Here is a 14,757-nt window from a genome sequence, read left to right on the forward strand (position 1 = left end):
AAAGAGGTGCTTGTTGTTTTGGTGAAATATATTTATGAGTTCTCAAAGTTCTTAAAGTGACAATGTATTTAATGTATTTCTTTTTGTTGTTGTTGTTGTTGTTGTTGTTTGCCAGAATTCTTCGACAGCGATGGGTTTTCCAAGACCGCCACACAAATATTATGAAAATCAACTATTACTTTAAGTATTACAATATATATATATATTTTTTCCATATTATCCATCCATTTCAAAGACATTCAAGACATTCTTAAATTATAACAGTGGATTAGCTATAAATCAATAAATCAATCAATCAAACAATTATACTGTTCCTGCACATTAATGTGCGCAAATATTCTACAAACAGATTAATATGGTTTAGCTTTTCTTTAATCTTTAATATTATTCTTCTAGATGAACCAGACCTCATGGAACAAATGGAACTGATTTATGGTCCATAAACACAACGTTCACATGATGGATGTCTGGCCTGTAGTTTAACTGTTAATTAAGGAGCCCTGGCTTTATTACAGTGTAGCGTTACGGTAATTATAACATCGCCGCTACTTTAGCTTCGACAATTTACGCAAACGTGCTACATCTTGAAGTTGGTATGCGCGTTGAGAAGATTTTTCTATACGACCCGTTGATAAAGTCTCTCGGCGTATATGAACCGTATTTAGTCTTTATTACAGTGCATTATAATTTAGCGTACTAATAGTGGCGGTAACATTAACTCTCCACTGCAGACTGATAAATACATATAGACACAGAAGCAAGTCATAAGATCTTTTATTGATATTGTTTTCATTAAAAGAATCATCTTTATTGACCGATTAATGCACTGATATATAATACAGACTGATCTAAATGCATAAGCTTTGTACACTGTAACTTAATATTCCAGTAGAACTACTTTAAATGCAATTGAGTTGACTTGAGATAGAGAGAGAGAGAGAGAAAGGAGGAGATTGTGAATGAAGGAAAGAGGCGATAAGGGAGGAGTGAGGGATGAGGGAGCAGCACCTGAAAAACATGTTTACCAGCAATGGACTTAAGGGGATGTCTAAGGTTTCCTCACTGGAGGAGACAGAGGAGTGAGATTCCCCCATGATGCAGTGCTGTTAAAGGAATACTTCCCTTCCAAAGTGTCCAAAAATCCAACACTAAGGAACGGAGAGTTGGCGAGACCTGACAGTACTGCGCACTTGGGATCGTTCGTCCCGCTCCCTGCTAGAATTCGCTTTCATTCATTCTTTGTTTACGTAACCGTATTTGGTAAAAGTGTTCCATTAATAGATTAATATCTCTGTCTTTCCGCATATATGCATCACTTTCGCACATGCAGGGCTGTAGATCTTTCTCCAGCCCCCACCCACCCCGCACACACACACCACACACACACACACTCCGTTAGGACTCGATAGGACAAAAACCTGCCTGAGATTTGCCCTTGAGACAATTTGATGAGAAGAACAGATCAGTGGAAAACCATACCCTGGCCCAGTTTTAGTCTGACTCAGACTCAGTCAGTATACTGATAATGAAAGTTTAACCACATCCTCTAAATTCCACATGTACGTTTGCGATAGTGGAGGATAATCCTGATCATACCATCTACCCACATCTACTTTAGCAAAAAAAAAAAAATCAGTGTGGTTAATACCATTAATTACTCAAATAAATAGAAATATGCGTTTGCAAGTCTCATCTTTTTTTTTTTTTTTTTTTTTACGGCTTATTTATTAACACTAATGCATAATCATCGTTCAAGAGAATATGAATGCTTGAAGTCATTTAGACAGTCATCCTCAGAGTTATTATCACCCTAGGTGAAAATGTGCTAAAATATTCTTGCGTAAAATGTTACATATATTAAATATTAAAACCTTACACACACTGTAAAACCGGATAAGTTCATTTAACTCAAAGAATTTGAGGAAACTAATTAATTTTTAAGTTGATAAATCAATTTCATCTATTTCAGCCAAATACACTTAAATATAGCAAAAAATTTAACTCAATTAACTCTACTTAAGTGTATTTGGCTTAAAGAAATTGATTTATCAACTTCAAATTTTTGAGTTAAATGAACTTATCCGGTTTTACAGTGCACGATGAGTCGAATTTGTTCATAATAGCAAACTCACCTCACTTTTCTTAGCTTTTTCTTCCGTTTCCTCTCGTCTAAATAACCGCGCATGTCATTGTTTGTGTGGAAGAAATTGGCGATGGTTTTGCACCTAATGATCTAGATTTTATGATCTAGAGTAATCGAGATACTAGCTTGTTTAGTAAAAAAGCAAAAAAAAAAAAAAAAGCTTGCGATGAATCAAAGCAAATGAACTTTTTATGAAATCGAACTCGATATTTAACTTCTTTTCTAATAACCTAGCACCTAAAGGTCTGATCTTTTCAAGATGATTTTTTTTTTGTATAAATAAACTTAAAAAAAATAATAATAATAATCCTTAATAAATGCACACATGTAGAGCTGATAAGAAGAAGAATAAATCTGTCACTGCACCAAGAATGCTTATCAATGTGTCTGATCTTTCTGTGCTGCATGACTAATACTTTTTACCTTTTACTTCATGTATTTCAAAAGAAATGTCTTAACTTTCTCACTACACGTCTCACTACACTCACTAACATCACTACACGTCTATCTAGTCATATATGTCTAAAATTAGAAGGTACATCTTTAGCATCTGACTAGCTTCAAGGAGTTCAAGAAATTCTCGACAGGTCCTTGACCTGAACCAATGGCAATAAAATGACTTCATTTTGAATTATATATATACACACACACATACACAAATATTTGTGCATTTTTTTTTTTTTTTTTGTATTTTTAGATGGACATCATGTATGGGAGACAGAAGCCAACGTGGACAAGGATTCTCGCAAATCTGTAAGTAGATAGCTAGATGGAGATGTACTTCACTGATCCCCAAGGGCTAACTTCTTAATAATCACGTCTTCGTCACATTCAAACATCACATCCAGCAATACGCGTCGTTCTCTCGCCTTATATCCACTTAGATTAGCGTCTCTTTTGGTATTTACGGCATTATTTTCCATTTAGAGGCGTTATTTTGATGATGCAAGGTTTAGTTAGCGTACACACGCTCCCTGCTTCCGGATAAGACGCGCTCTCGCTCTCTGATGTAACCTTTGCTCATTCATTACTCGACGTAAAAGAGGCCGCTGATTAGCTTGCGCAATACTAAGTGATCTTTTCATCCTTTGCAAGTCTCTGGTCTCACCTCAGTGACTCAAATTACTGCTCATTGTGTCCCATTTTTCCACTACATACATCCTAACACCAAACAACACCACCCCCCGACACAGCCCACCAAACACACACACACACACACACACACACACACACACACATTGTCATCAGCTTCATTTGCTGTAGCACAAACAAAAAGTAGGCCTGATTTAGACACCTCGGTTATTATTTCTTTTCATCACCCGTATTTACTACAGTCCAAATAGCAATATTTAACATGGGCATTATTTTTCTTTATTTCTCTATTACAACTCTTTAAACACACCACTTACTTTGTCGTGTTCGTAATACACACTTGGTGTTGCTTATACTGTACTTACACACTAAACGCACCGTTCAAACATGTTTGTTTTGTTTGTTTTTTTTCTTTTTTGCGAAGGAAATAACGTACAAATAAAGATAAAGAGTTCCGTGTCTTGGATATATTTATACTCAGAAAATAGAGAGAGCGACATGCTCTAATTAGCTTTTTATTGCTTTTATGCTAATTCGTGTCCCAAAAGGTTGGTTTTGTCTGGAATTAAAACAGGCCAAAGATATAATATCATAATCAGGATCCACAATTATGTAGTGTTTATTTTTGCCGAGGTTTTGCTAACCGACAAAACAATATGGCCCATCCCTGGGTTTCATTTTTGTGACCTCGAGTCCAGTCCATCATTACTATTTACCAAAAATTAAATAAATAAATAAATAAATAAATAAATAAACTGCTCACATTTTGCAACTTCCTACAAAGCAACAATCGCTGTTTGCTCTTTTAGCCTAGAACTTCTGCCTACACAAACCCAAACCTTTTGGCTTCGTCTTTTGTCATTATTGCGTGGTTTTGCGTTTCTCATTACGATCCGTTGCGTCAGCTAAGCTAATCATGACCCTTCGCCTTAATGCTAATTGGCCTTTAGGGCCAGTCGGTGATAGGACCAGACCCACACAGTGGAAAACGACAGTGGGTTTGTGTGTATGTGTGTTAGAGGGGTTAAAAAGTTAAAGACTATTATAATCATGTTTGTTTATTGAGAGACTACGGAAACATGGCCATCTCATTTAGTTTCCCCTGACACTCAAGAGGACACACATAAACACACACACACACACATACCAGAGTCCATGGTTATGGCCTCAACCTGCAGATGAGCCTCGCTGTTTAAAAGAGTGCAGAATCAGCACGGAGGGTTTCCTCAACTCCATTCGTCCATCTGTCCATCACGACACAGATGGCTGCTGACGTCATCGCTGTCCCAACACTACATACACAGAGGGATGAAATCTCTCACACCATGATGGAGAGACTACACATGAGCCCTAATACACACAAATACACACATGTGGCAAAAGGTACTTATTGTATCTAGTGGGAAGAAGAAAAAAAAAACTAACAAAAAATAAAAAAAGTATTTCTATGGACAGATAATTTCTCACCTGCATTCAGATACCACGAGCAAACAAAAACCAACTTCCCCTTCACAAATTAGTCAGGGGAAATCCCTATAAGCTGCCCGTATTAATATCGTTTCAGACTTTTAATGCTTTTAACACTTACAACTCTTCACCGTCCGTTTTTGTAGTTAAAACACCGTACATTCTTTTTTATAAACAGACTTCTTTGGTGGTGGAGATCCCTCCTTACCGCAATCAGAGGATATCCAGCGCCGTGCCTGTTAGCTTCTACGTCTGCAACGGCAAGAGGAAGAGGAGCCAGTATCAGCGCTTTACCTACCTGCCGTGCAACGGTAAATAAATATACCTCACGCAACAGCTCGTCTCTTTTCTGATTCCTCATCTTTACTTTGCTTATCATCTCAGTAATGAGATCTACACCAAGCTTCTGAGACTCGCTTTCATTTGTAGGATGTTCTTTGGATCGAGACAGAACGTTCTGGAAGCATCATCTGATGCATTTTAACAGTACTTTCAGTGTCCGCAGTGCAAACGGTACAAATTTCATGAATACGGGGTTAACACTAGAAAGTAATGAGGTTTTTTTTTCTTCTGTGTAAGCACGTCCGTGTGTGTGTGTGTGTGTGTGTGTGACGGTGAAAATGAGAGAGAAGGCCAACAAAGGTTGTCATCACTTCCTGCTGCGCTCGTGTGAATTGCTCCTGCTACCACTTCAAGCACAATTGCGGTTGTTGATGTTTCTCATAAAGAACGTCTCACGCACGCTATAGTGTTGGCATAAAAAAAATGTAAAAATCGCACAACACAAACACACACACACACTCACGAAAGCCACCGAGTGTGAAAACCGCCTCTAAAATTAGCTGCACATTCTTTAAAAAGCGGAAGGACGACACAAACAGGCTGCGGTCTGTGGGAGGTATTGAAAATAACCATCACTTTCCATTCATCTGACGTACTACACGTCCTGTAAACACAAATCAAATATGCGTGGCAATGTGCTAACATATTCAGTCATGACCATGTCACTATTCTGATCAAGGACAGTATCTTGTTATTACTCCCAAGCTCAATTTTGATCGATTTTTATCTCTAGAGAGATGTTCATGTCATTCAGATACATGTTGTCTTATTGTGTTTACTGGCACGTACGAATACACTGCAGTTACTGTTTATTTATTTAATACATCCACAGATGTAGGAGCTGGGCATTTGATGATTAAGATTGCTAGCTCAGCTTTACCTGAGTTACTATGGGGCAGCTGTGGTTCAAGTGGTAGAGCGGGTTAATCGTAGGGTCGGTGCTTTGATTCCCGGCCCACGTGACTCCACGTACCGAAGTGTCCTTGGGCGAGACACTGAACTCCCGATGGCAAGCTAGCGCCTTGCATGGCGACTCGGCTACCGTTGGTGCGTGAGTGTGTATGTGGATGAGAACCAGTGTAAAGCGCTTTCTAGAACCGCTAAGGTTTTTAAAATAAAAATAAAAAGTGCTATATAAGAGCAGAACGTTTACCACGGTCTTATCGGATGCTATGACTAATAACTAAGTTTCCACAGACATACAGTGTGTAACTCAGCATTGAGCAGAAAGTCAGGAGAGTCTGTGGTTTGACTCCAACTTTCCTACAAAGTGGGATATGCAATGAAGTCCTTTAATCGGACTATTCCGGTGTGGATCAGTCGCGCAAGCGTGTCTGATTACGGCAACCTTGCGGTAACCTTAGCACGAGCTTTACTGGACAAAATCATAACGTCAAACCAGAGGTTAAATCACAGGCAGACAAGGTATCAAACAGAACAGGCAATCTGTTAATAACTGTAAGCCAAGGCAAGATTAAAAACTGGAAGGCAAGGAAACACTAGCATATAGGAACGAATACAGAAAAAAAGAAAACAAGGCTCAGAATTAAGAGCGAGAACAAACAATATGACATCATGACAAAGAAAGGTAAATACAGAATGTATATTTTTCATTCGTGCATCTTCGGGAAGTTCTTTATCCCGAGGCATGGATAGGGATATCAATCCATCAAAACTAATTAAGGGAAGACAAGGAACAGGTGCACACCTTCAGGGAAAACGAACCAATCACAAGCAAAGGATAGAGACAGGACGGGAAAAAAAGGCCAAACAAACAAGGCACTTTTTCATAAGAGGGACACTGTTACACAGTCACAGTCGAAGTACTTCGGCCTAGCAGTCATACTGCAGATCCTGCTCGAGGTAGTGGGTAAAAATACATTTATCTAATTCATACAATATTCACGGGACTTTTTTGTGTGTCTGCTATCAAACAGGATTTCCTGCCTAAGCATCTTCTCAAGCGCATGGTTGAGTGCAAAAGTTTGCACCCTCCACCCTCGGTTTTTGAATGTTTAAAAAAAAAAAAAAAACGTACATTGATTGTACAATTTATCTGCAAAAAAAATGAATTCCAAGGTGTTGCAAGGGGAATGTGGAGCACGATCATGACCCGTTCCATACTGCAAAGTGACCACAGTAAGATTTTGGACCAAATAATATTAATATCAGTCTCATATCTTCCCTATTCATATCTTTAAAACTGAACACACGTCATTTTATTATCAGGGAATGCAAGCTTTTGCTCTTGAGCGTGTACCGTAGGCTATGTGTGTGAAATTTCAATGTAGGTAAAATCAGAAATCTGTTCTATTTTTATTTGATTTTATTTTATTTTGTAATAGTTAATAAAAGTTTAGCTCAAGAATCCTTTCAGCTTCATGAATCAGATCAAACTTACATAATACGAGGGTTAGCGTTAGCATCGTATCTTAGCGATACAATCCTGAGTTACTAAGGGATTTCCCCTTGCGAATTTATGAGCAGGACAGAACAGCACACTCTGTGTTTCTTTTCACAGTTTGTGCCATTTATCAGGATTAACACGTTCAGCCATTTTTTAAAAAATAAAAAAATAAATAAAAATCTCAATGCTACCTGCTACGTTTACCATCCACTTGTGTGTATGTGTAATGAATTACTTCTATTCTTGCTTGTTGCTGTATATAGAAGTAGGACTATATTTTCTCACCTCATTTACAGTTAAATATGTTTTTTATTAGGTGGTATAATGGCTGGCAGTTTCTTTGAAATGGGTTTCATACATTTTATTTTCAAAATGTTCCAAGATGTCTAGAATGGTATAAAAAACGAAATATAGGCCAGATAAATCCCGCGCAGTAAAACTCTCACTTTTGTGCATGAAAGAAGTATTAGGAATGTATGTGTGTGTGTGTGTGTGTGTGTGTGTGTGTGTGTGTGTGTTTGAATTGGCTGAATCAGTATCTGTGTGTGTGTGTGTGTGTGTGCTCCCTTTTCTCACTCCCGACGTGAGCGTCACTTTTCCAATAGCACTTCCAACAACTCTCTCGTGTGCAAAGTCGTGACGCAGCGTCTTGTTAGCTTCTTCCAAAAAAGAGACATTCTCACTAACCACATAAAACAGAGGCAGAAAGGGCTGGAACAGAGGAAAGCCCACTTTAGCTGTCGCTTCTCGGAATCCCTTTATTTTTACAAGCACAACAAAGATTCCTTCACAATATCGAGTTCTATTAATAACCCGAACAGTGGCAGCCTCTTCAGCTCAAGTTGTGTTTATTATAAGGGCGGTGTTTATTATAAGGGTGGTGTGTCTTTGCCTTTGTTTTATTCCTTTCAAAATGACTTTTAAGTTGCGACTGTAATTGGAGCAATTTTGTGAAACAAAAAAAGAAAAGAAATTACATTTTAAAAAAAGGGGGAAAAAAGTACTTTTAGGAGTCAAAAAGGCTGAAAATATAACTTTTATTAGCAGAATATAATTCACAGAGATGGTCATTTTGAGAGGAAGAAAATTAGGAAAAATTGAAGATTCCAGACATTAAGGTTCTCTTATTGCATAGCACACTTCATGATTTAAATATATATATATATATATATATATATATATATATATATATATATATATATATATATATACAGATAATCTATAAAATCTCTATAAAAATTCTCTGAATAATTTTAGAGATTTAAGAGAATAATCTTTTTTTTTTTTTTAATCTCTAAATTTAAACTAAATAAATAAATAAAAGCCTATGCAGGTTTTTTTTGTTTTTTTTTTTGTCTTGAAATGGCCTGGATTTTATTTAACATAGAAAGGGAACATCTTTGAACAAGTTATACATCAAAAAATTTAGTAGTAAATAATAAATGGAAGTTTACTTCTCACTTGCAAATATACACACACAGAAAAGGGTTTGTATATATATATATATATATATATATATATATATATATATCCATGAATATTTTAAGTACACTAACTAATAAGAAGATAAGATACATTAGCTATTTTAAAATAAGGTTTTTTAAGCTATAAAATGAATTGAATTCAATGGGACGTCTATAAGCGGTGACCAGAACACGGGGGGGTTAAAATGAAACACATGGCGTGTCAGTGGAAGCTTGTTGACCCCTCGTTGTGTAACTCTTTAGATGTTTCAGCCAGTTGTGGCTTTGTCCAGCAACCAAAACATGACTAAGCACCATAAAACCAACTCTCTGTGTGTGGCATAACACCCACAACACACACACTGTCCATTTTCCAAGACCAACTGATCGTCTCATACATACAGTGTCTACTTTGTCTATTCACAAAGGACAGCAGGACAGACGTTTCTCCTACAGACGCCGTGCACGAAAAGTATGAGTTTTAGACACGTCTCCTTGATTTCACCTTGACGATCTTCAGAAATCGAGACATCCTGTCCTGTATGAGCCGTGAAAAGTGGCAGTCCAAGTTTAGGGACTGATAGTTTGCCAGGTTTGAGGGAACATGCTGTTTGTCGTGATTGTGTGGAACTGGAACTAGCGCTGGCAGGGCAGGAGTTGGCACGGTTTTGGGCCGGTGACAGACACAACCAACTGGTCCATATTGGCCACCAGATTGCTCCTGCCAGGGGGCTTGTAATTACGACTAGGCCCTCGTGACGTAATTAAGAGTCACCTGTGTCACACGGAGACTCCTTCGTCCTTTCCGTCTGTCTCAAACTGCAAAACTGTGAGACTGCAGAAGTATTCTGGTTATGCATTGTATAATGATAGGTACATCAGCTAGTATTTTGTACAGTTTATTCATTTCATATTATTTATCTAAACACAATAGGAATTTGTACACGTCTAACACATATAACCCAGGAATATACTGTTTCTTGAAATATATCTGAAACTTGAAACTTTCAGTAAATAACTTTTTGGATTTTTACACATCGGTAAAGAATGATTGTATCCAGTTCGCTTTCTACGAGTTTGTTTGTGACATAACCGTATATTGTCTTTATAAGTATGGAATAAAACACTTAGGGGCATGCTGTTATTGGAACATAAAACTAAAGCAATTTTTCCAACGATTACAATTAAAGAATGAATGAACATTGTGGAATGTCCAAGAAATAACAAGTCCAAAAAGCTCTAAAAAAAAATCTCACCATCGTCTCTTTTGCTCTCTTTTGAAGTTAATAACACCAAAAAAAAATTACCAAAAAAATCTGTCCTGAAGAGTTGTCGGAAAACTTAAAGAAACCTTGAAGTGTTACAAAGCATTGACACTGGAGACTCCTTCCGAAAAATGTTAATTCACCATATCAACAATTGCACTTTTTCTTTTTTTTTTTTTAATGTGGATTAGCCATGCATACAGTCACTGTGTATGTTGTTACTACAGAAACAATGACACATTTGAACATGGGCGTTGATATAAACCTTGCACTGGAACTATTCTCCAAGCTGCTGTTATAGAAACTCTACTGACCAATCAGATTTGCACATTCAGCAGTACTGTGGTATAAGACATATGGTGTTGGACTCCAATTTTGGCAGTCCATTATATTTCCCAATGACTAATGATTATATATATATATATAGCGCTGATCAAAGATCACATTTGTCTTTTGTGTAAGAATTACTGCGATTGCACAGAACCAGTAAGCCAAGCCAAGATAAGAATTACAAGCTGTAATATTCCTGTCCAACAGTGTTACTGACATTGGGTGTAACTCTATAAGGGAGTCCCTCTGTACGGTACTCAAGAGAAAAGTCACACTTTGTAAACATCCACTTCGGGCATGATGACTTTAATAGAAGCGAGATGGAGATAATAAAAAAAAAGAGATAACACTGAAAGAGAGAGACAGATACTGACACTATGGATAAAAAAAAAATTCTCAAACAAATCTTAGCTAGCTGGAAGAAGAAATACAACATAATGAGAGGAAAATAGATCTTTACCTCTGCTTCATTGATGGTCATGTGCAGGTTTAATTAGTAAGGCTGTGGCTGAGGCTGATTTCTCAAGAAAAAATGATAGAACAGTGAAAGAATATGTCTGGGGCTAGTCGTCCATAATGGAGATTAAGGGCTGGTCCTGGACCAGATGCGATCTGAAATACATTTATTCCTAGACTAGGTTGTATCAAGACTAGATATTGATCAGCTTCGATTAGACTGCATCCCAGATGTACCATTTTCATTCTATCACGTGCAGGACAAAAATCCACCATCGATCCATCCGTCCATCCGACGTTCTTAATAAAATTACCAAAATCCCATTGAGTTGATACTCTATTTTTCGTTTCTTTTGGGCCACCATGGACATTTGGCCATTGCATTTTGTCTGCAGTGTATTGCACGCTGTTGAGTCCACCAGTCCTTCATAAAAAATACATAAATAAATAAATAAAATAGAACATATTTATCCCAAGGTGACTTAAGGCAAAGAGCCTCACTCCAGATGCACCAAACAACAGCCAGGCCAGGGCTGGTAGGTGTAGTCTCCAGAGGAAGTGCTTAGGGACAGATGGAGATCATGGGAGCAGCTGACTCGCACCAGGCAGGGTGCCCGGGGACGCCCACAGCACTCCCACGCCACTTAGAGCAGACAGCAATGACGTAAATTCACGGTGCGCTGGGGATCATTGGTGTGAAAGATCCATTTCGTTAAAAAACTAACAACCTAGGAACAAGATAGTCTGAAATCAGACGGGAAACTTGCTCGGGTTCATTAGAGATGTGTCTGGCCAAGTCGATATTAGTGTGCGTGTAGGTTCTCTGTTTCTACATTCGCGACTACGCAAGTATGTATGTATCTATGATATTATCTGATACCGTATTGCACGAGTCGTGGTGTTCAATATCATACAAAAAAAACTTTACAATCCCAATAAGTAGCATTAAATGGTCCAATGTGGCACAAAAAGATCATTCGATTCTGAGGTACTGGGTTGGAGCTTTATGGTGCAGAAGGTTGTCGATGTCATTTTTCATTTCATCAGTCATTTCAACTATTATTTTTCGTCTTATTTTTTGTTTACGGAGCAGATAGAAATGGGGAATATGTCTGCCTTGAAACCAAGATAATTCGAAATAATTGCCTGTATTCAAGTGAATCAGTGTACTGTGGAAACAAATGAGGGGTTATCTGTATTGAGGTGGCTGTTCAGTAGACTTCAGTTTTCTTTCTCCTAAGCCTCTGCAACCACATGCTGAGTGGACTCACTCAACCAGCTCTAAGTACCGAATCAAAAGTAAATCATTTTCCTTCGCTTTTTTTTTGTCCTTCAGGACAACATTTGGTTATTCAATGTGGAGCCCATGGGATCTAAAGCTCCTGCAGCAGCTTGCTTTCTTTCAATACACTTTCTAATAGCACATTAGAGCTGGAGACCAGTCTAAAGAGAATTTTAATATTAGAGCCAGCTGTGAAGCTCTCCCTGATGACTCATTGTTTCTTCTTTTCTGTTTTGTGTCCTGTGTTAAAATAGAAGAGTTCTCCAGCTTTCATTCTGAACAGTTGATTTGTTTCATAGGGTATCCTTTTCACACTCGCCATCTTTCCTACTTACTCACTTCTATGGTTTTTTCCTTTAGTTACTTACTTACTTGTCCACGGTCTTGCTCACTTTGCCCATACCCCCTTTCTCTTGCAGTTCCGATGATAAAGACAGAGCCGGCTGATGACTATGAGTCCCGGATGTCCATACATGCAAATCCCTACTTCGGCCAGCAGAGACTGCCTACCATGATGCCTTTGGATGACCCTGAGCCCTGCATGGTGGCCAGCTATGCCCCCTGTGCGTCTCGCCCCACCCCCATGCTATGCTCTTCCCCCAGCTCTAGCCCTAAGCTCCATGACCTTTCGCCTGTACCCTTTCCTAAGTGCCTGAGCAACAGCCCTACACACTCCACCATGCCTGGAGGTATGGCATCCATGCAGGACCCTCCCACCCACCATGGGCTGGCCCTGCCCAGCTCCCCTGACCCCACCTCCCTCGCCATGCATCACCCTCAGGGTAGTCCACACCTTGGCAGCCCTTCATACCACCCCCTCTACCCCAACAGTAGTCCCTCCTCCTCTCCTAACTCCCATCCCTCAACGCCCGGGGCTGCAGCTGAAAGCCCTTATCTGGCCACCTTTGGCTCCACCCAGCCCGGAGGAAGCTCACCCACCCTGTTAGCAGACGATCACGCCTCCCCTGTTCTGCCTGTTACCATCAAACAAGAACCGCAGGAGCTCGACCAAATGTATCTGGATGATGGTAGGTTACGAAACCATAATCATTCTATCACAAGCTTGTCATCTAGTTGGCTGAAATGTTACACACTCTCAACCCTTCTGTTCTTATACTTTTGCTCAAAGTGGAACAATACTAAAAGTTTATAATTGTTATTAAACCAAACGTGAAGGCCTGCATAATGGGACATCCCTTGCTACATGGTAAACAGAACAGAATGTTTAAGCCTAGAGCAGACCTACGCAAATCCTAAAGGGTGGGTTGGTGTGGTAAACCTGTTTGGGTTTACCTAGCGGTAGAAGAAAGCCTTTGTTGTCACGTACACTCATATAACACAGTGAAAATCTTTACTTCACAGCTTTGATAGGAAGTTGGGGTCTGAGTGTGGGTCGGCCATTATACGGCGATGAGTTACTAGGAGCAGTAAGTTGACTGAACCTTTCTTGAATCACCAATTTGAGGAGAATCATCAGTTCTGTTCAGTAAAGCATTATTCTTCAAGATTACAGTTCCAGACAGCTACAGTCGTACAGAGTTACTACATTCAGTGACATTTTTGGAATACCCAAGTTTATTAGCAGGGTCTAGAGCTTCAATAGGGGACTTGAGATGTGGTCTGAGGCTACGATAACTTAAAACCACCTTAGACAAATCCATTTCTGATTGTACTGAAGTCTTTAGAGTGTTCTTTGCCTCCTATTTTGGCTCATTTGTCTTGTCAGTTCATGTGCCAGTTTGTTGTTTACCATAATCTTAACCATTCCCATAGTGGGTCATATTAAAACCTGTTACACATTGTTTATTTGGGCCCCACCAGGTGCAGGTGGATAGACACGTGTATGTGCGTAGATAGGGGAGTTAAGAATACACCCGTTAACGCGACAGCAGTAAATTAGCACAGCGGGATTTCAAACAATCTGTCCAAACACGCCAGGGTCAGGGGTCTGGCTGGGAGAGGCCGAGTGAAAACAGAGGCACACGTGCCGCGAGCCCAGACTGTTGACACGAGCTCTAATGAAGGAAGCAAAACAATGGGTAGGGGTTTCCTGAGGCCATCTCTTTTTTTTTTCCAGAATTGGACTCGTGGCCCCTTGTTTTCTCTCAGCCTCCCTGTGGAGCCCTCCAGCTCTGAGTTGGCGTCATCAAGGGAGCTTGGGGGGCCTTCGGGTGCCCCCTGGCACCTTGCCCACCAACACTCAGGGGGCCACTGGATGTTTGGCCCTGAGATCTCCCGCTATTTCTCTCATAATTACCTGGGATCTTTGCCCCCCCCCCCTTCCCCCCTGCCCCTGGTCACCTGCAGTCACTGGCGTTTTAATAAATATCAGACCATTTCATTTGAACCAGAATGGGAACATAAGGACAGCGTTGTTTATTTGCATCTCTGCTTCAGGCTATGCGTATAGAATCTGAAACAGTGACCTCTTTATTTTAGGAACATAACGTGTACAAAATTTGTTAGAGCCTTCGAGCTTTTTATTCCTTATTGATGTACCATAGACATAA

The 14,757-nt window shown here is 39.4% G+C and overlaps 1 protein-coding gene across 2 annotated transcripts in view; it reads left to right on the forward strand.

The window, feature by feature from the left end:
* The window catches only part of LOC128623962 (nuclear factor of activated T-cells, cytoplasmic 1-like), a 63,082-nt gene that overhangs the window by 30,789 nt on the left and 17,536 nt on the right, over positions 1-14,757 (forward strand). For both annotated transcript variants that reach the window (XM_053651185.1, XM_053651186.1), the window contains exons 7-9: positions 2,841-2,896; positions 4,881-5,013; positions 12,667-13,275. In XM_053651185.1, coding sequence (XP_053507160.1) covers positions 2,841-2,896; positions 4,881-5,013; positions 12,667-13,275 — 798 coding nt within the window. The remainder of the gene's footprint in view (positions 1-2,840; positions 2,897-4,880; positions 5,014-12,666; positions 13,276-14,757) is intronic.

The sequence above is a fragment of the Ictalurus furcatus genome, chromosome 20 (genome assembly GCF_023375685.1).
Source record: "Ictalurus furcatus strain D&B chromosome 20, Billie_1.0, whole genome shotgun sequence".
In the NCBI taxonomy this organism is placed as follows: domain Eukaryota; kingdom Metazoa; phylum Chordata; class Actinopteri; order Siluriformes; family Ictaluridae; genus Ictalurus; species Ictalurus furcatus.